Below are 24,253 nucleotides of genomic sequence, written 5' to 3'. Positions count from 1 at the left end.
CTGTTAAGAAAACTGTGAGCCAGAACCTTGGAGCTTGGGTTCCACTTCACTGAAGTTCTTTGGGGGTCTTGGGAGTGAGCTTGGAATAAAACATGTTTGTGTCATTGTTCCCTATTTTCAGAGACACACAATTATTCTAGTCTTAAGGGTTTGAGCCCCTTTACAAAGTCCCAGAAACACCTTGCTGCTGTGCCTAGATTTGATCCTTCTGAAATTGATTACATCTTCACATTTTTCTCATCACTTACAATCTTGAATTTCAGTTAGGCTTGCGCTAATATTAAAACAGCTTTCAGGGATGGACAGAGGGTCTGGGACCAACATTCATTCACTTGATTGCATGTAAGTGTCTATTCATTTGCCCTTCAAAGGGTGGGCGCTGGTAGTTTTCATCCTACAGGTTTGTGTGTACAAGAGCATTGCATTCATTATTGCTCTCCAGGGTCAGGCCTGTCCGAGCTGCCTTGTGTGTGAGTGTTTATGTTAATGTGTGCACAGAACTTTCTGTCCCACCTTCTTGGCATTTTGTGGAAAAAATGACTCCTAAATATCTAGGAACACTACAACTTTTAGTTTAATCATCTATAGCATCTACCAGCTCTAGGGGACCTTACCACTTAAGAGTCTGAGTATCCTAGCAAGAAGCCCAGATCAGCTGTGCTGTTGCCCAAAGACAGCCCGTTGCCAGCTGCACCTCGAGAGAGTGCACACACTTCCAGATCCTGTGGCAGGATCACCGGAGGCCAGGCCCGGGGACCTGCCTGAGGAACATTACCTTGTCAGCATGGGAATCTGCATTCTTCAGGCAGATGATGTGCATATGTTCTGTGTTTTGAGATGGAGAAAAAACTTTTTGCCCTGGTAAGAACTGTCACATAGGAGAAAAGTTTTTGAATTTTAACACAAAACGAAACTACATCTAAGTAGGAGGAAATCTAAAATTAAAGTGACAGTTTTCCAAAAGAATTGGTAGAAACAGTATATCAGAATTTCTCTCCTTCATATATTGCGGTGACCAAAGGAGGCTTCCACAGCGTTGTACTTGAGCTGTCATCTCTTTGGCTGCATATTGTGACTGTGTTTGGAAGGATGCAGAGACATTACTGTACAAGTCAATGAACATTATTGTCTGTCATGACTTTAGTGTTTTTGAAGAAAGATTGAAGCCTTCTTTGCTTTTGACCATATGTTGTCGGTTACCTCGGCCAGAGTCAAAGGTGCTCCCTCTGGAAGTGCCGGGTCTCCCTGGTGCGTGTAGGCACAGTCTCTTCAGGGACTCAGTCCAGCAACAGCATCCCTGTAAAGGCAGCCACTACGTAGTGCCTTCCACGTCCGAGTCATTGTGCTAGCACATTATTATAGTCTTCATCTCAGTTATCCCACATAGCAATCCTGCTGAGTCACGTGAGCAAGTGGAGAAAATTTTAGAGCTTTAAAAGCTGGTGCCAGAATCTTTTGAAAAAGATCGTTTTTATTGATAAAATACTCCAATAAGTGGTTGAGGGGAGAGACTGAATCTCTGTTCCTGGGCTTGGTTGTTGGCCAGTACTTGGGTTCAGGGGATGGGGAAGCTACTAGTGCCATAGAAGTAGAAAAACTGGAGCTACTTCAGGAGAGGAAGGGATGAGGAGAAAAGGTAAGAGGGAGAGGAAGTGAATGAATTCATGTAAGGGCACAGCATTCTACGGTTTCTTCCCAGCTCACAGCTCTACATGTTCTTTGTCAGTAAAATTCTGGAATGCTTGGTTTGAGTGCTGTATTTAGGGAAACTGGTGAAGAGGCAAAGCTTTGGATCCAGAATTACGTTAGGAAGAGAAGTGAAAAGACCTGAGAGCACAGGAGACCAGAGTCTGAGAGAGAAGGAGACCATAAATCCTGATAATTTGCTCACATCTTGGGAAAACATGTTTCCCCTAGGCCCTAGAATTGGGGGTTCAAAACAGTCTAGTGGAAATAACAAAAGCAAGTGACCCCTAGATGGCATAGAGGTTATAATAGGTAGTATCATCCCCATTTTTCCATTATGGAAAACTGTAAAACTGGAAAAGATAAACTTCCCAAAAAACCACATAGGGATTCAAATCCATGTCTCTTTCCAAATACCAGATTTTTCCACTTAGCTGTACTGTTTCTCCTGGTTCCTAATGCCCTCCTTTCCTACACAGTTTTATTTTGTTTTCTTGTTTAGACATAATAAGGTCATGTGTTTTGAATGTGCCTACAAATAGCACTTTTGATGAGTAGACTGTCCATTTATGCTGAGTGCTGGTGGGTTGCTGGTGTTATGGTGGCGGGTGTCTCTGCAGCTAGGACTTGGTTGTCACAGCTCTCTGGTGAACTCCAAGGCAGACTTTCTGCAGAGCTTTGGGAAAATGGGACTGCCCACTTGTTAGCAACTGCAGTTGACCCTTGGATCATGCAGAGTTAAGGGTGCCACTGCCCCATGCAGTCAAAAATTCACGTATAATTTTCGACTCCCCCAAAACTGAATTACTAATAGCCTACGGTTGGACTGCAAGCCTTACTGACAACAGAAACAGTTAACACCTGTTTTGTGTGTTATGTGTATTACATACTGTATTTTTACAATAAAGTAAGATAGAGAAAAGAAATTACCACAAATCTCCAAAACTTTTTCCAATACATTTATTGAAAAAACAAGTCCACGTGTTCGTGGACCTGTGCAGTTCAAAACCACATTGTTCAAGGGTCAGCCATAGTTCTATTTTGTGGTCCTAACTTGGCTTTCCTTTTATCCATCCCTTTCTTGCTTCAAGTTCCAGAAGTTTTGTTTCTTCATTACTTTTCCTACCTTCATTCTACATGGGCACCTCTTTACTGAGGCCCTTTTTAAGCCAAGACTCACATCCCTTATAAGCCCAAAGGACTCCAATGTTTAAGCCTCCCTGGTATTGATGTTCTTTATCCCTCCAGGAAATCTCTGCCTAGGGTCAGGGGTAGGGAGAGAAACCCTCTCTTTCTCAAGTATATCTGTTTTCTTTTTTGATTCAGTTGCCACAGCATGATCAATAATAGATAGTTGGTGAGTTTGTTTTACCTTTAGTTAGAACTTGGCCCTTTCACCTATTGTTGTAAACTAATGTGTGGGTGTAATTCCTTTCTCTCTGGCCTAATAGTACTGTACTCATACTCTGAGTATGTGCTTCTGTCCCCTTGACATTAGTTGTAGGCATCTACACATTTTCTTCTGGTTTTCAATGTGAGTAACATTTCTTGTCCTAAGCTTATTGGCATAGAGGATGTAACACTGAACCCCAGGGACTTGTTCTTTCTGGCTGCCAATGCTTCTGTAAGCTGTCTTTGATTCTCAGGTCCTCTTCTTTTACTGGTCCCTTTTCTCCTCCCTCCTTACCCACCCCACCATTCTGTCACTATAGTTTTACAATAGAAAAATCTTGACCGTGGCTGTGTATATAACAATCATCCCTTAATTGTAAAAGTAGTGTTGATTCCCTCACACAGTATTCATCAGCACACCAGTGCCATCCTCGTGGACTGTGATCTGTAGATACGGGTTTTTGGAAGAACCTGAGTCCTCAGAGTTCTCAGTGACTCCTCAAACTGAAGTTACCACTTACGTGAACACCCTCCTCCACGAACTGTTCAGTAGAGCTGCTGAGGAGGAGCACCGTGGATCTCAAACTCTTTGTCCCTTCCTTGCTTCTAATTAGGAAGAATGCTAAAATGGAGGAGAAGGAAAAGCCATATTACTTAACGCCTCCAGATAAATCCTGCATGATTGAGATGTGTCTGAATCTGCAGGTTCCCCCTGGGTATGAGATGTTATGTAAGGAGCTTGAACCTACCTGGTCTGGTCTGTCAAAACAGGTTCTCAGAGGACCTTAGGAGCCAGAAGAGATGGATACATGGAGACAGAAAAAAGGATGGAATGGAACTTTGTAACTTGAGATGATGGTTTTTCTTTTGTGGACCCTGGTTTTGCTGCTTAGATTTGTAGGTTGATACCAGGCTTCTGAGAAGTGAGAGGTGGCAAAGTTTTTCCACCAAACTGAATTCACAGGAGCATGATTGGTTTAAAAAGGCAAAACCTGTCGAGAAAAGACAGCTTAAGTGGAAATGGTATGGATTCCTACTTGGGGTCTGATACTTCACATTAGGCTTATGTACAGTGAGCAGTAATTTGCACATACCCATCTGATTAGATGAAGGTGACTATTCTGTGGCTGCTGAGGCATTTCATTTCTGTCATACCTCTTCCCTCACTTTGGCTGGGTCATGACTCATTCTCAAGTCTTCCTGCCTTTGTTCTCCAGCCTACCGTATTCTCATTCATCACACAGTGTCCTTTCAATTTTAAAGGGTATTTCCTAAAAATTCACTTTTCCAAGACCTTTCAGCACTAGGTAGAATGATAGTAATAAAATTACATCATTTGTCAAAGAAGAGACTTTCTTCAGTTCTGTGTTCATATGATATGTCTCTGTCCCATTTGCACAGCAGTTTCCTTCCATGTACTACGTGATTCTCCACCTTGAATCAAGCCCTCAACTGTGGATTCCCAAAGAGTTGGGATCAAGGAGAAGTTTCCCACATGTGTTTCATTTTTTTAATGGGTCCTGATTTGTGTAATCTTAGGCATGAATTATGTAACCTGCCCTGGCTTTTTCCAGATAAAGATCAGAAGATAAAAATAAGGCCTTTATCTGTTGTTTTGCACAGAGCTGGTAAATTTTTAAGAAAAGTAAGTTCTGTCAAAACCTTGAACATCTTGAAAGAAGGATACCAAATACAGTCACTACAAATTTAAATGTCTTTGGCCATATAAAGGTTTTCTTTTTAACAGTTTGACATACTTTCTTAGTCCTTTCCCAAGATAGCGGTGATGCATGTTGTCAAGAGACAGAAAATACATGATTACCGATTCTAAAGGTTTAGTTTATACTTTTATATCATTTATTAAATATCTGACTGGATTCCTTCTTGACTCATTTCATTTTAAGTTGTTAAACCCCAGAACTTGATGATGCAGCTTTCCTTTATGTCTCATTTATCAATGACAAGTAGTCTCATTTGAAAACAAAAATCAGTTATTTGGAATCATAAAGGATACTTGCCCAAAGGGTGTGGTATTATCCTTACTGGCTTATTCATCTTCCATGTGGGTGTACTGAGGCCCAGAGTAGTTGACTTTGCACAGATTATTGCAAATGTCTGGAAGACACTGCACCTAATTCCAGAGAGCCAGTTCTTGGCCTCTTGTGTCTTAAACTTCATTAGTTGTGGGCATTTCCTTAGATGGCACAGAACTACCCTGACATTTACATTTTAATATCATAGAATTTATCAACCAGGTAATGAAAATGAAATGATTGAATTGAAGACAAAAAGAAAAAAGGCATGATATAGAAACCAAAGACTGTCATACACACATAACGAAGTATGTTCAGTTTTCAGCTATTTCCCTAAAACGGTCCTATCCATTCTTACTTAGCTTCTACAGTCTTTTCAAGTTCCTGTCAGTCTGTGGCAGATTATCTCATTACAGGACATGGCTCTTACAAAATGTAGCCTGGCTATTCGTTTACAAAGAGAGGTAACCAGTAGCATAAAAATAAAAGCTTGTTTGCAGTATTTATGTTCTCAGCGCTAAGATGTCTTCCTGAGGCCATTAAAGTAAGACTGTATGTGATACACTGCAGCATTCCTGTTTTCTCCTAGTGTTTTGTTTTTCCATAGTAGGTGGTAAAGTTTCTTGCCTTCAACCTGCCGAGTACTTTTTCCCTTTTTATGCTGAACATGGAAAGGATATTTTCCCTTCTGGCTGAAACTGTGGAACTCGTATGAAGACTTTCCCCATGTCAGAAGACCAGAGTCTGTTCAGGGTGCATTTAGCTGTGTTTAGTGACCCACTGGCTTGCACTGATGACCCCTGCCAGTGGTGAAACAAGGCACATGCTTACAGTTGGTCCTGATGGGAATGCAGAATTAATAATGGGTGCTTCAGAGAAAGGATGTGTCACCCAACTGGCTGTTGGAGTTCACCCTCGCAGTGAGTGCCAATGAGAGTGATTTGTGAGGCAGAGCTGTTGAAGTACCTATTCATGGCAATTCTGGTTCTTTCGCTCTACCTAATGAATTCTTCCATGCATGATAGATGATTGTCATGCGGGGCATTGCACTTGGTTCTCCTTGCATTGGACTGTCTTCAAGATGGCTTCTGAAGCCAAGCTGGTTAAAAAAGGAAACTGGTTTCAGATTGTGCTGATGTGCAAATGGCTTTAATCAACGACTTAAAGTGACTGCTCGTGACAAAAAACAGAAGCTCTTAACCAATTACAATGTTTAGGAAAGGATGTTAGGCTTTTGTTAAAATAGTCACTAATCAGCAGAAGTGTGTTCAGAGGAACCTAGAAACAGCTTGGAATCCCGCTTAAATGCTGTAAAAGTGTATTGGTCCCCCCCTTTTAAATTGCAAGCCCAAGGCAAAAAACATGCTGACCGGAAGAAGAGGCAAGCATAACTTGATACAGTTAGTCTTATCTGTTACCCATGTCTTACATAAGACTTTTTAACAAAATGGCATGCTTGTTTCTTTGGCCAGAAAAGGGAAGGGAGTTTGGTTCGGATACAGAACATTTCCAGCAGGGCTTGAGAATATTTTTAACATAGATGTCTTTGAACATAGGAGAAAAGTTAAATTTTTTTTTTTTTGCAGTTCCCTATAGACAGTTGGAGAAAAATATTTGGTTTATAGTTATGATTAAGGGCCCTCCTGTGGACTGAATTGTGTTAGAAGTTCCCATGGTAAAGCTCTAACCACTGATTGATGGTGTTTGGAGATGGGGACTCTGGGAGGTCATTTAGCTGAGATAAGGTCATGAGGTTAAAGCCCTGATAATGGGATTAGTGCCCTTATGAAAAGAGACACCAAAGTTTGTGCTCTCCTAAGAGCTCCTGTCTTCGTCTTTTCTCTCTGCCATCTGAGAATACAACGGGAAGGTGATTACAAGCCAAAAAAAAGAGCCCTCACCAAAACCTGACCGTGCTGGTGCCAGCCGCCACAGCCGTGAGCAGGTGAAGTTCTGTGGTTGAAGCCACCTGGTCCGTGGTGTTTTGTTATGGCATCCTGAGCTGACTAATTCAGGCTCGTTTTCATTTCCTTTGTCAGATTAAACTGCTGAAATCCTGTAGTTTGTCTGTGTCTTTCAGTGGTAATGAGATGGAACCATAGCCATTAGAATAGCTATATTCAGGATATAGCTCAAGATAGCCACTGTAGGCCTTTGGAGTCAAAAGCCATTTTTCATGTAACTGTCTTTTGAATCTAGTAATTTCTTTGGGACATTGAGAGTAAAATTTGCTCTCTAAGCTTTAGCAGTTGTTTTATGTAGAAACATCTAGCGTCTCCCTTCTGTCTAAACCTCCACAAATCTCTTTAACTACATTGCACTTACTTATTGGCAGTTTTTTGTTTGTTGAAGTATACTTTTCTACTGTAATATATATTCATGTCTTAATGCAGTTCAGTGATCTTTTATAAATTTATAGAGTTGTACGATCATTACCACAGTCCAGCTGAAGTACTTTTCCCTCACCCCAAAAAGTTTGTGGCTATTTGTAGTCGATTCTCTTTTCCCCTACTACCACCCCAAGCAACCACTTTCTGTGTCTATAGATCTGCCTTTTCCAGAAATTTCATACAGATGGAGTCACAGTGCAGTCTTTTACATCTGTGTGTGTAAAATTGTAACAGTTCCAGAATATCTAGCCTGGCTTTAGTACATCTGCATATCAATAGGTATTGAGAGGTGGAAAGAATATGGCTTTAGTGCATTTGCATCATTCCTCAGGGGTGGAGAGCAGTATGTCTACCTCCACATCAGTGGGTAATTACCTGGGCAAGGAGGGCTTATCTGTACCCAAGAGGAGAGAGGAGGGCCGGTTTTGCTTTTGCTGGAGCAGGAAAGAGAAACGGCCCCAGACCGCAGTTTGTAAGCAATAAACGGATTTTAAACTTTATTTCTCCCTTTGACTGATTTCAGTTTTTAGAGGTATTTTGCTCTGGGATTTCCATTCCCCAGACTTAACAGTCTGATTTCTTTCACTTAGCATAATGTTTTTGAAGTTTGTCCATGTTGTACAATGTATCAATAATTGATTTTTTGTTGTTGAATAATATTCCAATTTATGGATATGCCACGTTATGTTTATCCATTCACCAGTTGTTGCATATTTGTGTTGTTTCCAGTTTTTCTCATGAATAATGCCACTATGGACTGGTGGTTACCATGGAAGAGGAGTTGGGTGAGTGGGTGGGGAGAGTAAGGGGGATAAAAGGACACAAAAATTCTCAATCATAATATAAGTTGGTCATGGGAATGGTAGTATAGCATGGAGAATATAGCCAATGATTCTTTAACACATCTTCCTATGTTGACAGACAGTAACCGCACTAGAGGGGGTGAGGACTTAATAATGTGAGTAACTGCTGAGCCACTGTGTTGTATACTTGAAAGCAATATAAGATTGCATATCAAAGATTCTTTAAAAAAATAATGCCACCGTGAACATTTGCATACAATTATTTGTTTATTATTCTGGGTGGAATTTCTGGGCCATATGGAAAGTTTATGTTTTAACTTTTTAAGAAATAGCCAAACTCTTTTCAGAAGTAGCTTGCCATTTTGCATTCCCGCCAGCCGTGAATGAAGGCTCCGCTTTCTCCATTATCCTTATGACAGTTGTGTTGTCAGTCTTCTCAGTATAGCTATTCTGAAGGCACTGTGTTGGTATCTTACTGTGGTTTGCATTTGTATTCCTTAAAGACTAATGATGCGAAACATTTTCACGTGCTTAGTAGCCATTCATATATCTTCTTTGGTGAAATGTCTGTTTAAATCTTCCGTCCATATTTAATTAGGTTGTCTTACTAAGATGTAGAGAATTCTGTGTATATTCTGGATACAAGTTCATTTTTGGATATGTGATTTGCAAATATTTTCTAGAGTCTTTGGTTTGTCTTTGTAATGGTGTCTTTTAAAGTGTAAAGTTCTTAATTTTGATTGTCTAGTTTATAATTTTTTTCTTTATGGACTGTCATTTTGTTGTCTTGTTTAAGAAATCTTTGCCTACTCCTTGTCACAAAGATTTTTTCCTGTGTTTTCTTCTGAAAGTTTTAGGTCTATAATCCATTTTGAGTTGATTTTTGTGAATGGGTATGAGATAAGTGTCTAGATTAATTTTCATAGGGGTAACCAATTGCCTCAGCACCATTTGTTGAAAAGATTGTCCTTTTCCCATTGAATTGCCTTGGCAACTTGTTAAAATCAGTTGACATAAATTTAAGAGTTTATTTCTATACTCTCAATTCTGTTACATTGACCTATGTCTGCCTTCACTAATATTTTGTTTTGATTACTTTAGCTTCATAGTCAGTTTTGAAATACTGTAGTATGTCTTCCAGTTTTGTTCTTTTCTAAAATTGCTATGCTAATCTAGGTCCTTTGCATTTCCATATAAATTTTAGGATCAGCTTTTCAATTTGCACAAAAAAGTCCACTGGTATTTCAGGGGTTTCACTGGGTATGTAGAATAATTAAGGGAGAATTTCTATCTTAATTATGAAATTTCTGATCCATGAATATGGAATATTTCTCCTTTTTAGATCTTATTTACTCTCTCTCCATAACATTTTATAGGTTTTTGTGTATAAGTCCTGTACTTCTGTTAAATTTTTGCCAACTGTTTTATTCTTTTTAGTGCTATTGTGAATGGAAGTTCTGAAGTTATTTTTTGGGTTGTTTGTTGCTAATATATACAGAAATACTGATTTTTACATGTTGATCTTATATCCTGCAACTTATTAAACCTGTTTATTAGTTCTAGTTCTTTATAAAAGCCTGAGGTTTTCTGTATTCAGGATTATGTTGTCTATAAATAAAGGCAGTCTTCTTGCTTTCTAACTTGTATGCCGTTAATTTCTTAACTTGGTTGTCCCGCCTGGAACATCCAGTACAATGCTGAATAGAAGTGTTGAGAGTGAACATCCTTGTTCCTGATCTTAGGGAGAAAGGTTCAGTCTTCCACCATTAGTATGATGTGAGTTCTAAGTTTTTCTCAGATTCTCTTTTTATCAATTTGAAGAAGTCTTCTTCCATTCCTAGTTGGTTGAGAGCTTTTATTATGAATAGATGTTGAGTTTTGTCAGATGCATGATCATACAGGTTTGATTCTATTGTTAATATGCTATGTTATATTCATTGATTTTCAGTTGTTAAACCAACCTTCCACGCAGGAACAAAGTCCAGTATTTATGTATTGATGAGGGATGTATTTCTATAGTTTTCTTGTCATCTCTCTGGCTTTGATTATCAGGGAAATGCAGCCTCATAGAATGATTTGCTAAGTATTCTTTCCTCCTCTTTAGGATTATTATTATTTCTTCTTTAAATATTTGGACAGAATTTGCCAGTGCCGCCTTCTGGGTCTGCATTTTTGTGGGAACCTTTTTAATGCTAATTCAGTTACTTTACTTATTATAGATTCAGATTTTCTATTCCTGCTTGAGTCAGTCATAGTAATTTATGTCCCTGTAAGAATTTGCCCATTTCATCTAAGTTGTCTAATTTGTTGGCATAACATTATTCATACTATTTTTTGCCCTTATGATATTTTTAAGTTCGGTGAGTTGATAGTGATGTCCCCTTTTTTATTCCTGATTTTGGTAATTTATATCTTTTCTTTTTCTTGGTAAAGGTTTATGGATTTTGTTTTATCTTTTAAGGAAGATCTTAACTTTGTTGTTTATTGATTTTCCCCCCCCATCCTTTTTTAGTTTCTTTGATTGCTGCTCTGGTCTTTATTATTTTCTTCCCTTTGCTTGCTTTGGATTTAATTTGATCTTCTTTTTTAGTTTCTTAAAGAAGCTTAGGTTATTGATTTGATACCCCACTTCTTTTCTAATATTGGTGTTTTAATGCTACACATTTCTCTCTAGCCAGTTCTTTAGTGGTGAACCATAAATTTTGATGTGTTTTTATTTTCATTAAGTTCAAATACTTTTTAATTTCTTCTGTGATTAGTTCTTTGACCCTTGGATTATTTAGAGGTATGTTGTTTCATTTCCAAATATCAGAAATTTCCCAAATTTCTGTTTCTGATTTTTAATTTAATTTTACTGTGATTGGAGAACATATTTTGAATGGCTTCAGCCCTTTTAAGTTTATCGAGACTTGTTTTATGGTTTAGTGTATTAGTCTATTCTGGCAAATGTTCCATATGCCCTTTAAAAGAATATGTATTCTGCTGTTGTTAGGTTGAGGGCTCTGTAAATTGTCAGGTCAGTTTGGGTGATAGTTTGTTCAAATCTATATCTCTGTTGATTTTCTGTGCAGTTGTTCTCTATGATGTTTTTAATAATGAAAGTTGTCCACCTTGAGACCTTGTTGGCTAGTGATACCTTTATAATTTTTACTTCATCTAGCTAAATAAAAATCTAGGGACCCAAGTGAATTTCTACAGGATAAAGAAAACATTGGCAAACTAGGTAAATAGAGTATATTTTAAATAAAGGTCTTTGGATATCGGAGTTTTAAAAAAGAACTTAAATCCGTGTATTACAAGATATGTTTGTGTTTTAGAGTTTTCTGCTTCATAGGAGGAATTCATTTATTTTAGTAAATGAAAAGCTTAGTACAGGAAAAATTGTGCAGATTTCAAGAACTTGTTAGAACAGAGACGATTAGTTGTGAGTAATGAAAGCCAATTTACATTTTAATGACAGTGGATATTTTAGTATATCAAGTCTTACTTAAGTCAATGTTTATAGATTTGGAAAGTTTATAGGTTCATTATTCCCTCCTTTCATTTGTTTCTTCTTTGGTGCTTTTCTCAAGCATGGGTTTATGTTGATGGATTCATTATTTATCTCATACACTTAGAAAAATATGGAATTAGTAAGGTTGGGTTATGTCATAATTTTCTCCATTTCTAATTACTCTTCAGTGGACTATAATGAAGCCAAAAAGACTTAAACATTGACATTTTAAATGTATGGAATTATAGGGAGGGCTGAAACCAAATCAAAGATTTGCCTGTAGTAGATCTGGTTCTAATTAGTAGACTTTCATGGGGACAGTGGGTGAAATTAAATAATTTCTAAGGTCCTTTTTAATCTGTCCTCTAAGTATATGAGTAATAGAAAGAAGTAGATGGTGTAGAAAGAATGGAACAAAAAAGAAATAAAAGGATCAGTGAAATCAAAGTATTCTTTCACCATCAGTAAATGCCAACCCACGGAAAATGTCTTTCCATTTAGGACTCACTAGAACCAGAAACTCACTAGAAACAAAAATTGTTTATTGTCTGCTTATATGATGCCTCTTAAGTGTTTCAAAACGATTTAGTTGCTTAGGCTTTTCCTCACTAAAAAGTATGTCCATATTCAGGGAAAAAAATCAAATGGACATATAGTAGTACATAAGGTCAAAAAGGGGAAGTCTCCTTCATTGTCCCCCTCTCTTCCAAACCCTGTCCGCGTCTACATTCTCTATCTTGCTTTCTCACTCTCTCTTTCCTAGGAATAACCCTATTGATCCCTGTTAATGCTCTATATTGTAGTCAAAATGGTTAGTTGTTTTAAGGTATGGCAAATTAAGGTTATAGCTATGGACACTCTATTTTGGGAACCTTCCCTCCCCCGCCATTCCCCATGGGATCAAGCAACTTGGTCTAAAAGGAGAAAAAAAAATGCTTAAAACACAGTGGATGGGGCTAAGTCATACTTGTAAGTGACATCAACATGCCTGTATGCATATAGTCATGACAAAGTTGGAAATCATAGCCACACACACTTGCATACATTTCTTAACATTACTCTTTGTCTGATTTCCCCCCTCCATAAAGCTATTTTAACCATTTCCATGTCTGTAAATTAAAGAGTGGTGATAGAGTTGTAGATTGCCCATTCCCCTTAGTGATAACCAGTACTGAATATGCAATGCATGAGTTTAAATTAAAGGAATACAAAAGGACATCTCCATTCCATAGGCTGTTAGAGGAGTAAACCAGTGAAGCCTAGACCATTAATTGTTCGTCCTTTCAGCAAATGGCTTGCATCCTACCATGTGCTAGTTATTGTGGCAAGACATGGACAGTAAACAAATAAGAAGATATAAGTCAAATGCTGATAAGAACTTGTGTTAGTTTCCTAGGGCTACTGTAACAAAGAACTACAAACTGGCTGGCTTAAAACAGCAGAAGTTGATTTTCTCTAAGAAGTTTTATTTCTCACAATTTGTCCAGAAGTCCAAAATCAAGGTGTAGGAAGCATTGGCTCCATCTGAGTACTCTGAGGGAGCATCTATTTCAGGCCCCTCTCCTGGCTTTTTGCGATAGCTGGAGTCCTTGGTGCCTTTGGCTTAATAGATGTATCACTGCAGTCTCTGCCTTCTTCTTCACATGGAGTTCTCTCTGGGTGTCTGTGTCCACATTTTCCTCCTCTTGTAAAGAAAGACACCACCCCTTGTAATCTCATCTTAAGTTGATTATATCTGCAAGGACCCTATTTCGAAATAAAGTCATATTCTGAAGTTCAGGAAAGGACATGAATTTTGGGGAAACATTCAATTCATGACAACACTATAGAAAAAAATTAAAACAGGGTCATGAGATAGTGAATGCTGAAATGAGATGGGCTTGTGATTTCTGTGTAGATGATCAAGGAAGGCTCACTTTTGGGGTGTCATTTGAATAGAGAATTGAGGAAAGCCTGGTGGATTTCTCTGTGGAGAGCTTTGCAGACAGAGAGCAGCATGTTCTTCTGAAGCAGGAGTGCATGTGGCTTCATCTAGCATCAGGAAGACCAGTGGGGCTGGAGGAAAGAAGTAGGTGAGTGCAGAGAGAAAGCTGGGGCGCATATCACACAGACCTCCCAGACGTTTTGCTTTTGCTCTGAGTGAAGTTGGAAACCACTGAAGAGTTCTAAGTGAAGAGTGATCTGATTGAATTATGTTTCAAAAGGTGCTTTGGTTGCCATGTTGAGAATGGGCACGGTAGACAGATGCATTAGAAGGCTACTATAGTAATCCAAGTGAGAAAGGGAGTGGTGGAGGCAGTGAGAAGAGGTCAGGTTCTAGATATGTTTTGAAAGTAGAATTGGCAGGTTTTGCTGATGGTTTGAATACAGGGTATGGAGAAAAACAAGTGAAGGATGACTCCCAAGTGTTGTGGCCTGTGTAACTGGAAGGAATTGCTATTCACTGAGAAGGGAAAGACATAACAAGTTGGTTATACAGGTCTTTACTTAAGGGGAAAAGTCTGGGTTGTAATGTAAGTCTGGGGGAAGCACCATAGAGATGGTCTATAAAGACAGGAGACTGGATAAGATCCTTGAGTCAGGGAGACCCCTGTGCCAAAGGGGTCTAGGGCACAGATTAGAGAGGCAAGTTAGGTGGAGGCACAGATGGTTCCTCCAAGGCAATACACAGAAGGTAGAGTGTGACTACAGATCCATGTGGGTGGCAGCTGGTGGAAAGGTTCATGGAGGAGGTTGGCATAACCTGAGCCGTAAGAGGCTGGAGAGGAGAGGGCCTGAAGAAAGGTGTAGTGGGACCAACAGCGTAAGTGACAGGGCACACTGGTGCTGGGGGTGCTGTTAGGACCTGCCCCAGAAGTAACAGCCTCTCTTTGCTCTTGTTGTTTACCTCTTGAGTTTACTGTTGATGAGCATTTCTGACCACTCTGTACCTAATTCTAATTCTCTTCTAATTTCAAATGATTTTCTTGCTCTGTCTCTTCCTTTCCATTCTACCTACCACTGTCCTAATCCAGGCTTTCATTACTTCACCATTGGACAGTTGTAGCATCCTATACTCATTATCCTGTTCATCTCATACTGTATACATTTCATAAGATTTAGCTTCTTATCGCACAGATTTGATTATGGGTCAGCCCTTCTTAATTACTCCCATATCTTTAAAATTAGTCCCCCACTCAAGGCTCTCCCCAGTCTGGTCCCACCCTGCCATTCTGGACTCATCTTCTCCATGTCCCCTCTGTAAACCCTGTACTCAAACCAAGCTGTATTCCTGCTGCAACACTTGTGATACTGGCTTTCCTGCCTCTGTGTTTGCTCATGATGTTCTTTCCACAGAGAATGTTCATTCTTTTTTCTCATCCCCAAATCCCAGTCTAAAGAGATGTTCTCTGAATACTGCTGGCTAATACCAATTTTTTTGTTTCTATTGCTTGCTTTAACAAAGCAGTGCTTGGAAATAACAGCAGTGTGAACTTTTGAATTGCAGCAGAATTAATTATCAGGTTCTTTGGATCAATTCATAAATCTTAGCCCCATCAAAAATGTGGAAAAATACAATATCTCTATATTTTGAGATCTAGAATATTATACAGCCTTTTTCACAAAATCAGAAATAAAGGGGAAAATGAAAGGAAAAATATATATATCTGCGGGGTTCTTAAGGGAAGATACCATATAAGCACAGATCATCATTATTTATCAAATTGTAGAAAGATTTTTCACATGGAATACAGTTGTTTTAAAATTTCTGGTACTTGAGGTTTCCTTTTAAGAATGATTCAAATTCGTGAGGCATCATAAAACACTGTGTGCTGCCTCTCCCTCCTGCATTGTCCACAGAAGCACATTCAGCTAGTGGCTGCCTATTTTTCTCCTTGCTAAGGAGTCTGACTCACCACTCACTGTATCTCTTCGACTCATACATGAATTTCCATTCCATTCAATTACCAACTTTTAATTGGCTCCCATTGCCAGATTGTCTATTCTAGAGCGTTTCCTCTTGGCTGTACTGTTGCTATGGCTACTTGGTTTCTTCTGCCTACTTCCTGCATTAGTTTGATGACATCCACTCCAATATAAAGCTAGACAGATGCTTTAAGATTGCTATAGTACCAAACACTGTCATCTTGCATTCTGCCTCCTTCCTACTGTCCATCTGGAATGGGATCATGTCTAGATGGTAAGGTTATTAATTCTCTGTATATCACTTCTAGTAACCTTCACCAAGTTTTAGAATTTCTAGGACCTTAGAAAATTGTGGAGACCCTTTCTCTGCCCTCTTTATTCCTGATCCACACCCCCATCACATACTTCGAAGCATATGGCATATATGTCAACTATAAATGAGCCAAAGAAATCACTTCCTCATTTGATGTAGTCTTCCTTTAGTTTCTTTCTTAGGTTAGCATCATGTCCCAATTTTGTACTTAAGTTCACTCTTTTCTGCCATTGGGGAAATTAGTGACACTGAAGAGTGGATGTTCTTTGGTCTTTCTATAAATATTGACGACTTTTAGGTTTTGAGGGATGTGTTCAGTGGGTCTTTAGTTGTTAAATGTTTTTTAATAAAAAATGAAAAGACCATAGAATGCCATGGAAACTACCTGTTGACCAGGAAATGTAGTACAGCTGACTTGGAAACAGATCAGTGTTATAGCCAAGTTACTTAAGATGAGAAATATTACTCATCTAGAATGAAAAGACGTGTCGTAATGTTTATTCTCCACCATAAAGTGAGCTTACAACCAGTGGGCTAACCAGTGCCATTTATCTAGTTTTTCATTAGCTCACACTATCACCTTTCTTACAGACTGAGCTAAGACCAAGAGACCTCCAGTATCATTCTTCCTGTGGCTACAAAGTAGGACGCGCGAGTTCAAATAAAACAAAAACAAAATGAGAGCTCTCATAGTCTGCAGGAATGGATTCTAACAATAAGGACTTTGCATTTACTCCGCTGCTTGTGCCTGGGGTTTTAATTTAACACATCAATGAAAAGGCAGCATTTGAAAAGGGGGTAAAACACCCAGCAGGATTTACTTTTATTAGTGCAATTTGTAAGAAATTACTGCATTTAATGAGAAAATCGTTAAGCATGAAAAAATAGGCTGTGACTGAACTTGTGGAGCTTAAATGGTGAGATTTTAATTGACTTTTTTAGTTATTGGTAAGAAAAATAATAATAAAAAAACAGCCAGGGCTGCATCTGTACGGTTGAGGTGGGCAGCACTTTCTACACCTTAATTCAATTTCCTGTGCCACTGATCGTGCATAGTACTGTGGCTGTGGTGCTCCCTGTGTCGGATCCACTGACTTCTGCTCCTGAAAGGGAAGCAGGCATCTTCTATCTGCTAGATGAGGAAGTCGGGGGCAAAGAGTCTAGTAGAACAATTTCTGAGCAGGGGAAGGACAGGGAAGAGGCAAAGACCAGGACAGAACTGTGTCCACTTCACAGTCCAGCTGCTTAAAGTCAAGACCACGTGCGAATGTCCTTTTCAGGTTTGTAAAGCTTATACGACCCAGTGATTTCTTTTTCCCCAGTAAGAATATTTCATTAGAGACTGCAAAACCAAAAGCAGAAGTACCAGACCACGGCGCACAAACCCTCAGGGCAAACTGCCCAGGATCCTAGATCTGAACTCTTTTGGAAGTAGAAACAGGATATTTAAGAAGTAAGTCAGCATATTCATTTAGAAGAAAAATATTTAGATGCCTTCTTTTTATACTTAAATTTTCAGAAGTATATTTGACTTCTGAAAGGACACGCACAGGAAGGGCTTGTTCTCCAGTTTATCGTCAGGGTCCACACAGTCACGCGGCAGCTGTTTGCTGTGTGTCACCGTGTTAAACCTGAAGAGAGGAGAAATGTATGTAGCTCTAAAGATGTGTCAAATAGAAATGAAAATCATATTTGTTTTTACAGAAGTACAACTAAAAAAAAGTAAAGTGGCTGGGAAATGTTTTAAATATCCTTGTGAACCTTTTCAATAACTTTTAATTGAATTTTGTAGTCTACTTCACTAGGGAGAAGGAAAGAAAAAAACCTACACATTTTATCTTCCCTTATTATTTAAATGAAATAATACCTTGTTAATTTCCACCTCCTGGACATATCCAGGGCATAAAATAGGGCATCTGTCTCTGTGGGTTCATATCAACACACTGGGCCAGGTGGCCCTTAGATCCCCTCCTCCCGCTTGCCCCATGTGCCCCAGATCTGGGGGAGGGTGGAGCAGAGCTAGCCGCCACAGGTTGCATTTCCCAGGCTCCCAGGTCTACTGGCTTCTGACCTGGGTACAGCCAATGGGAGGTGAAGGGTGTGTGAAGCCAGGGCATTTCTTTCTCCCTGTGTGTGTTGGGCACCATCTCCAGTCTTCCATGGCTGTGGCTCCCCTTGGACAGGCCCCTGAGCTCTAGTTAACACTCCTGTTCTCTCTTCGTTTTCCCACACTGCCAAGGGGTGCAAAGGGCTTCCTACTGTTCCTAATCTGTGGGTTTCAGGACCATTCTTAGTGGACTTTACAGCTCTTCATCACCTGTGTAACAATCCCTGCATTAAATTTCCTGTGTTGAATATTCAGAGTGATTTCTGTTCTTCTGGTTGGACCCTGATATATTCACAGCGTCTACCCACAATGACCAATTATGCCTTCCAGTAAAGAGACATAAGGAAGGCTCTTTATGACCTCCTTTTCTGTTTTAGTTGCCTATATTAAAACACTCATTTTTTTATCAGGCAAAATGTTTCTTGTAAGTTTCTTGTTTAGGGTTTTATTTTGATAGACATTCTTTTATTCTTTCAATGACTGACCTGACCATATACTTATTTAGGTGCTTGATTTTATTGTCACTTTTTAATTTTGTTTTATAAAGATGCCTCTGTTGTTGACTATGTAAATCTGTTCTTAAAATTTTTTGATGATTTAACTGCTGCCATCTGCAAAATGTGCACCTGTTAAATAAGTAAAATTCACATGAGGTGTTGAGATAGTGAGAAGGATTAAATTGGGAAACATCTTGAATGATGCCTGGGTTCAGCAAAGTCATTTGAGATGGTCTTACCATCCTGTGTATATAATGTGTGACAGATGAGTGAACCTACTGCTTTTTTGGCTCCATCTGATGGAGGGCAGAATCACCACAATAAATGACTTCTTTTTACTTTGTTGGAAACACCTTTGCAGAGAACAGAGGTAGTAAGTAAATATAAAGTCAGAGACTGACAAGCACATGGCCTTGGGTTGGGTGTTTTGGGCCCTAGTGACTGTACATTAAGAAGGGAGGTGATTCATTTTAGAGGACTTTGGATGGTGTTGAATATTTTCTCTAGGGAGGGAGAAAATACTTTTCAGATTAAACAAGAAAACTCTGCCATTTTCCTCTTACATTAATACTTCTGAATATGGATTGTATTTTTAATATAACACTTAAATTGTATTGAAACTAATTTTTTGTTATGAACAGTCCTTATATAAGATGATGGGTTAATATATAATGTTCATATTTAAATCCTCAAAATCCAGAACAGACATTTTGATTTTGAGACTCCTTGAGACAAATGACGGCCCTTGCCTGACTTAGTATCCTAAGATAGATGGCCCTTCCAATGGTCATTTTTTATCTTAGCTATTAATGAGTATTATTGAGTCTCTGACTAATTCTGAGAAGCATTTTGGTGAATTATAACTGGGGCTATGATTTACTGAGTCTGAAGACTGACAGGCCATTCCATAGTCCTGTTATTGATGTGGAAGCAGAGAAGAGCACCCTGATAATGAGCATTTCCAGTGTGTGGGTCAGGGAGGTAGGGGAAGTCAAAAGCATAATCTAGCCAAAGTAGAATATTATTTTTGTCAGTCACTTTTATATTTCACTGTTATTAAAAATCACAGGGATGTCTCTTGTCCTCAACCCGTTCTGATACTCAGTGTATTAAAGCATCATCTATCACAGCTATTTGCTAGTGTTCAAAGGTTCATGGTGGTGAACCACAAAATAGTCTAGACGGAGGGACAGATTTCAGATCACGGGCCAGATGCACAGGCCATGTAACTGATTATTCCTAGAGGGGCAAAGTCTGGTTCTTGGTATTCATTGAATTTATTGGAAGTTTGAATATGTTTATCTACCTGTGTCCCTGGTAAACACAGAAGATTCTTATATGTAAATAAGAAAACTAGATCTAAATAGACCCACAAATACATAAAGACTTGTTGTTAAATGAGACTCCTACTTCTTTTTCGTGTCCCTTCTTTCCCATATCATTACTGCTTATGTACTGTGGGCTTTTCCTTTTGCTTTGATTCAGTCTCTGGAATATTATTCTCTAAGATGGCAACTGTGTGTGCACATGTGTGTGTCATATGTCAACGTAAAATGAGTCAGGAAGCTGTGTGTTTTGCAAAGCAATTCAGTACTTATTTAGTTGATGCATGGGCTCCCAGGTCTAAGGACTCCCTAAGTTTCAGTCCTTAATTCTTTCTGCTCTTCATATGTTTTTCCGTGCAGTCTTTTTGTAATAGTTCAGACACAGTACACATGTCTCCTCTTTAAATAACCTCTTCTCTTTGTCCCTGAGATACCACAGCCTCCTGGGCTTTTTCCTGTTTCCCTTACCATTCCCTCTTAGCCTCCTTTGTCTGCTCCCCCTCTTCTGTCCAACCTCTAAATGTTGTAGTTCCTTAAAAGATTGTTCTTGAACCCTTTTTGCCCAGACTGGCTAAAGGAGCCAAGCTCTGTCTCGCCTCAGAACCCTCACACATACTGGTCTTTCTTCGTGGAACTCCCTTCTGACCTTCTCTTGTCTGATTTTTACTCCTTTTTCTTGCCCTACTCCTGTCCATGGACTTGGTGTACATTTGCTTTTCTTCAAACATAACCCTATCCTTTCCCATCTCTGTTCCTCCATGCTTTTGCTCATTCTGTTTTCTGCTCTTTGGCCAAATTATGTTTTTCATTGCCCAGCTAAAAAGCCATGTTAATTCATGAAACTTTCTTATGATTACCAAAGATTTAAATTTCAGATCAATTGAAATATTTCCATACCACTCATAGTCTTCTTCACAGTTACTTCCTATTATTATTTTTGTATACATATATGCTCCCTGTTAGACTGTAAACTCCTCAAAGGCAAGGATGTTCAACTTAATTGTGTCTTCCACAGAGCACAGTATAGTGTCTTACAAGTCATAGCTACACAATAAATATATACTAGGTTAAATTAATTTAAATTAGCATTAAATCAAGCAAAAAGAAACATTTACATTAAGCTTGCTAAGATTCCTTATTCTCATTTCAAAAGAACTGAGAAACCTGGAGTCTTGGAATTACTGCCTGTAAAGGCTCTTATTTGTACCCAGATATATAACTCTGAGCAAATTTTGTATCAAACTATCTGAGAAAACAGCCTTCTGAAAGTGGTACAGGAAATACTAAACATTTCTTTCCAAGCTGAAAAAAGGAGATAGTATCCATTGCTTGGAGCTTCTTGTGGGTTTTCTGCTCTGCCTGCTAATCAGGGTTATATTATTTACCTTGTTTAAAAAGACCCATCTGAACATTCTTTTCCTCCTTTGAATTATTGGTGAATATTAATTCTCTGCTGCAGGATACATTGGTAAAGATTTCTGAAATTGCAGGAAAGTGTTTCTTTAATCCCTCAAGTTTGTTAAGTACTTTATTATACTAGAGATCATAATCTCTTGGTTAGTAGAAGAGATGAAATGGTTACTGGGAATATTTTTATCTTTCTGCAAAATTATAATATTAGAAAATATTTCATTCAGTTTTTTAATCCTTTCCACTTGCTGCAAGATCCTTAGGAAATAAGTTGATGGCACTGAGTTTGATGTCTTCCATAAAGCATCGAGCCATGCACAGGGCACTGTGATACAGTTCATGGCCTTAAGCTTTAAAAGTAGTTTTCATCAGTGTGTGCACACACATTTATCTCTATTAGAATGCTCAGAGGAGGCCATGAGAATGGCATCTTGAAGTCTTAGCATATCTTGACCATTTGGCGTAAGTTGCCAAACAGCCACTTAGTGAGTGATTTCAGGGGGCATGTTGAGAGTGAGCCTTTACTCCATGGATGTGCACATTTCCTTGGTGTGTTCTTCTGCAAAGATGGTAAGGGTCAGTTTTGACCTGCTCAGCAACTTACATCCTCAGATGACTTTGTTTCCATTTTCCTCTGCTTTTTGTTCATACTGAAAAATTATTTGTTTGTGAGGCAGCCTCAGGTTGCAGCCCATCTTGGAAACAGTAACATTATTCCTGTTATTTCCTCTTTCTGTAACATTTATGACTTTGCTTGCTGACAGTTACTGTTTATTAAGTGTTCTGTTCATAGTTTGTAGAGTGCTGAGCCATATAGAGAGTATGTGGTTCAGCTAAGGGCAAAAGATGTGTAGCAATGATTTCTCATTCTAAAGGGCTGTTATTAAATTAAGATGAAGGCTGGTCTTTCCTAATTTGACCTGGGTTGGTAGAAGAAGGCTGTCCCTGCCTTACTACGTTTCACTGTCTGGCACTGTTGGACATTTATCCTGAATGGAATTAGGGGAGGGATTAGAGGAACTATTTCCTATGACTTCATCAGGAAAGGCAGTTTTGAATTACCCAAATGGCCCCAAAATTCTGAGGGCAAAATAAAAAGCAACAACAATTACCCCCCCAAAAGAAAACCAAAAAACCCTTACTGTTTGAAATCCCAAAAGGAGCATTTAGCTGTAACTCCAAGCATTTTAGAAATTAAATTTTGTTTCTTGACAAATATCACTAAGTATTACCCAAATTTTTCAAAGATAGACTTTTGGAATCAGCATTTTGCATGTCATCTCCCTTTTCCATCCACCTTCCTAAAGGAAGAGTGGCTTTTCTGCATACTGGCCTTAAAGGCTCTTCAATCATGACACTTATAGACATATAGAAGAGCTACACTTTCTCTAACAAGCATCACTCAAATTGAGGAAAATAAACTTACTGTCTCTTGCATTCTAGCGAGTCAGCAGCTAATAAATCACATAGAACAGTTTTTGGATACTAACGAAACACTGTATTTTATGAAGAGCATGGACTGCATCAGAGCCTTCCGGGAAGAAGCCATTCAGGTAATGTCTCCTCTTCCTAACCAGTGGGCCATCACCACAGGGAAGAGGTATACAGCAGCCCACAAGTAAGCCTGGGCTTTGGAAATAATCATCCTCACTGTGAATAGCAGTGACATGCCAGGAGAAGTAGAAATGACTGACTCTTTTACTATCAGTGTCATTTCTCCGGGGGCGGGGGTGGGGGGACGGGGAATGAAGATGGGTGCATTTTACCCTTGGGAGTTAGCCTTTTGTTACATTCTAGTCCCGGCTATGTGATTCCTATTTAGGGAACCAGGGAAATCTGTAACCTTTGGTGGCCCAGTCATTATTGTAAAGATGTACTATTTTAAGGAAATGGATGGAAATATATACTGGTGTAATTATTTTGAGAAGGATTTTTTTGAGAACAGGAGTAGGGATCTGAATGCCAGGGCACAAAAGGACACTAAAAATTAATTACTCAGTACCACTACCCCCCACCTTTTGTGTGGGTTTTTTGGGGTTTTTTTTATTAGGAATTTTAGAAAACACTTCTAAAAATCTTCCAAATTATTTCTAGGCCTTTATACATAAACTGTAGGCAAGGGTGAGCAAGCTTAAATTAGAAAGGATATTTTAAGTAGGCACAGTTGTAGTGTATGTTAGTTATGGGGTGCTTAGTAAATATTTGCTGAATGAGTGAACAAATCCTTGAATTGTTTAGGTACTTATAAAGAATGATAAGAAAGTGAGAAAATGTTAAAATTAGAATGGAATAAAAGATTGAGAATAGGTGATCCAAATGCCCTAGAGACAAAAGACAAAGTTTTGGCAGTTAGTGTAAGACTAAGGATGATTCAGTCAGGTGGAGAAAGATTTGATAAGATGGAAAAAAGTAGTGAAATGTATTGCTTTTTTAGCACTGCCTCCGGCTAGATGGAGTGTCTGATAATACTTCTGTGCACTAGTGCCACCACATGTCCTTGAAAGTACCAGGTCACTAGATTTCTTTAAAAAAACAGAGAGAGATGGAGGAGGATCAAAAGAGATTTAAGACATACCCATCAATCTTAATGTAGAGACTCTTTATAAATGTAAAAAATAAAGCATTTTATAATTGGAAAAATGTGAATACTGACTGGTTATTTGCTCCTATTAAAGAACTTTTTTGTATTTTTTAAAAAGTTTCTATATTTTAAATACTGTATACTGAAGTATTTAATAAGTAAAATAATATGATTGACATTTGCTCAAAATCCTCTGAGTGTTTTGGGAGAAGGTAGGGCATAGAAACAAGACTGGCTGAGCTGATAATTGTTGAAGCTGAGTGATGGGTCCATGAGCATTCACTGAATTACTCTATTTTTGTTTGAATTTGTCTATA

General features: G+C 38.7%; 1 protein-coding gene across 2 annotated transcripts in view; it reads left to right on the top strand.

Moving 5' to 3' along the window:
* The window catches only part of XRCC5 (X-ray repair cross complementing 5), an 85,337-nt gene that overhangs the window by 49,206 nt on the left and 11,878 nt on the right, over nt 1–24,253 (top strand). For both annotated transcript variants that reach the window (XM_036916161.2, XM_036916170.2), the window contains one exon: nt 22,799–22,908. In XM_036916161.2, the coding sequence (XP_036772056.2) occupies nt 22,799–22,908 (110 nt within the window). The remainder of the gene's footprint in view (nt 1–22,798; nt 22,909–24,253) is intronic.

The sequence above is a fragment of the Manis pentadactyla genome, chromosome 6 (genome assembly GCF_030020395.1).
Source record: "Manis pentadactyla isolate mManPen7 chromosome 6, mManPen7.hap1, whole genome shotgun sequence".
Lineage (NCBI taxonomy): Eukaryota > Metazoa > Chordata > Mammalia > Pholidota > Manidae > Manis > Manis pentadactyla.
The sequence above is the reverse complement of the archived record's forward strand: the minus strand, read 5'-3'. Positions and strand labels throughout refer to the sequence as shown.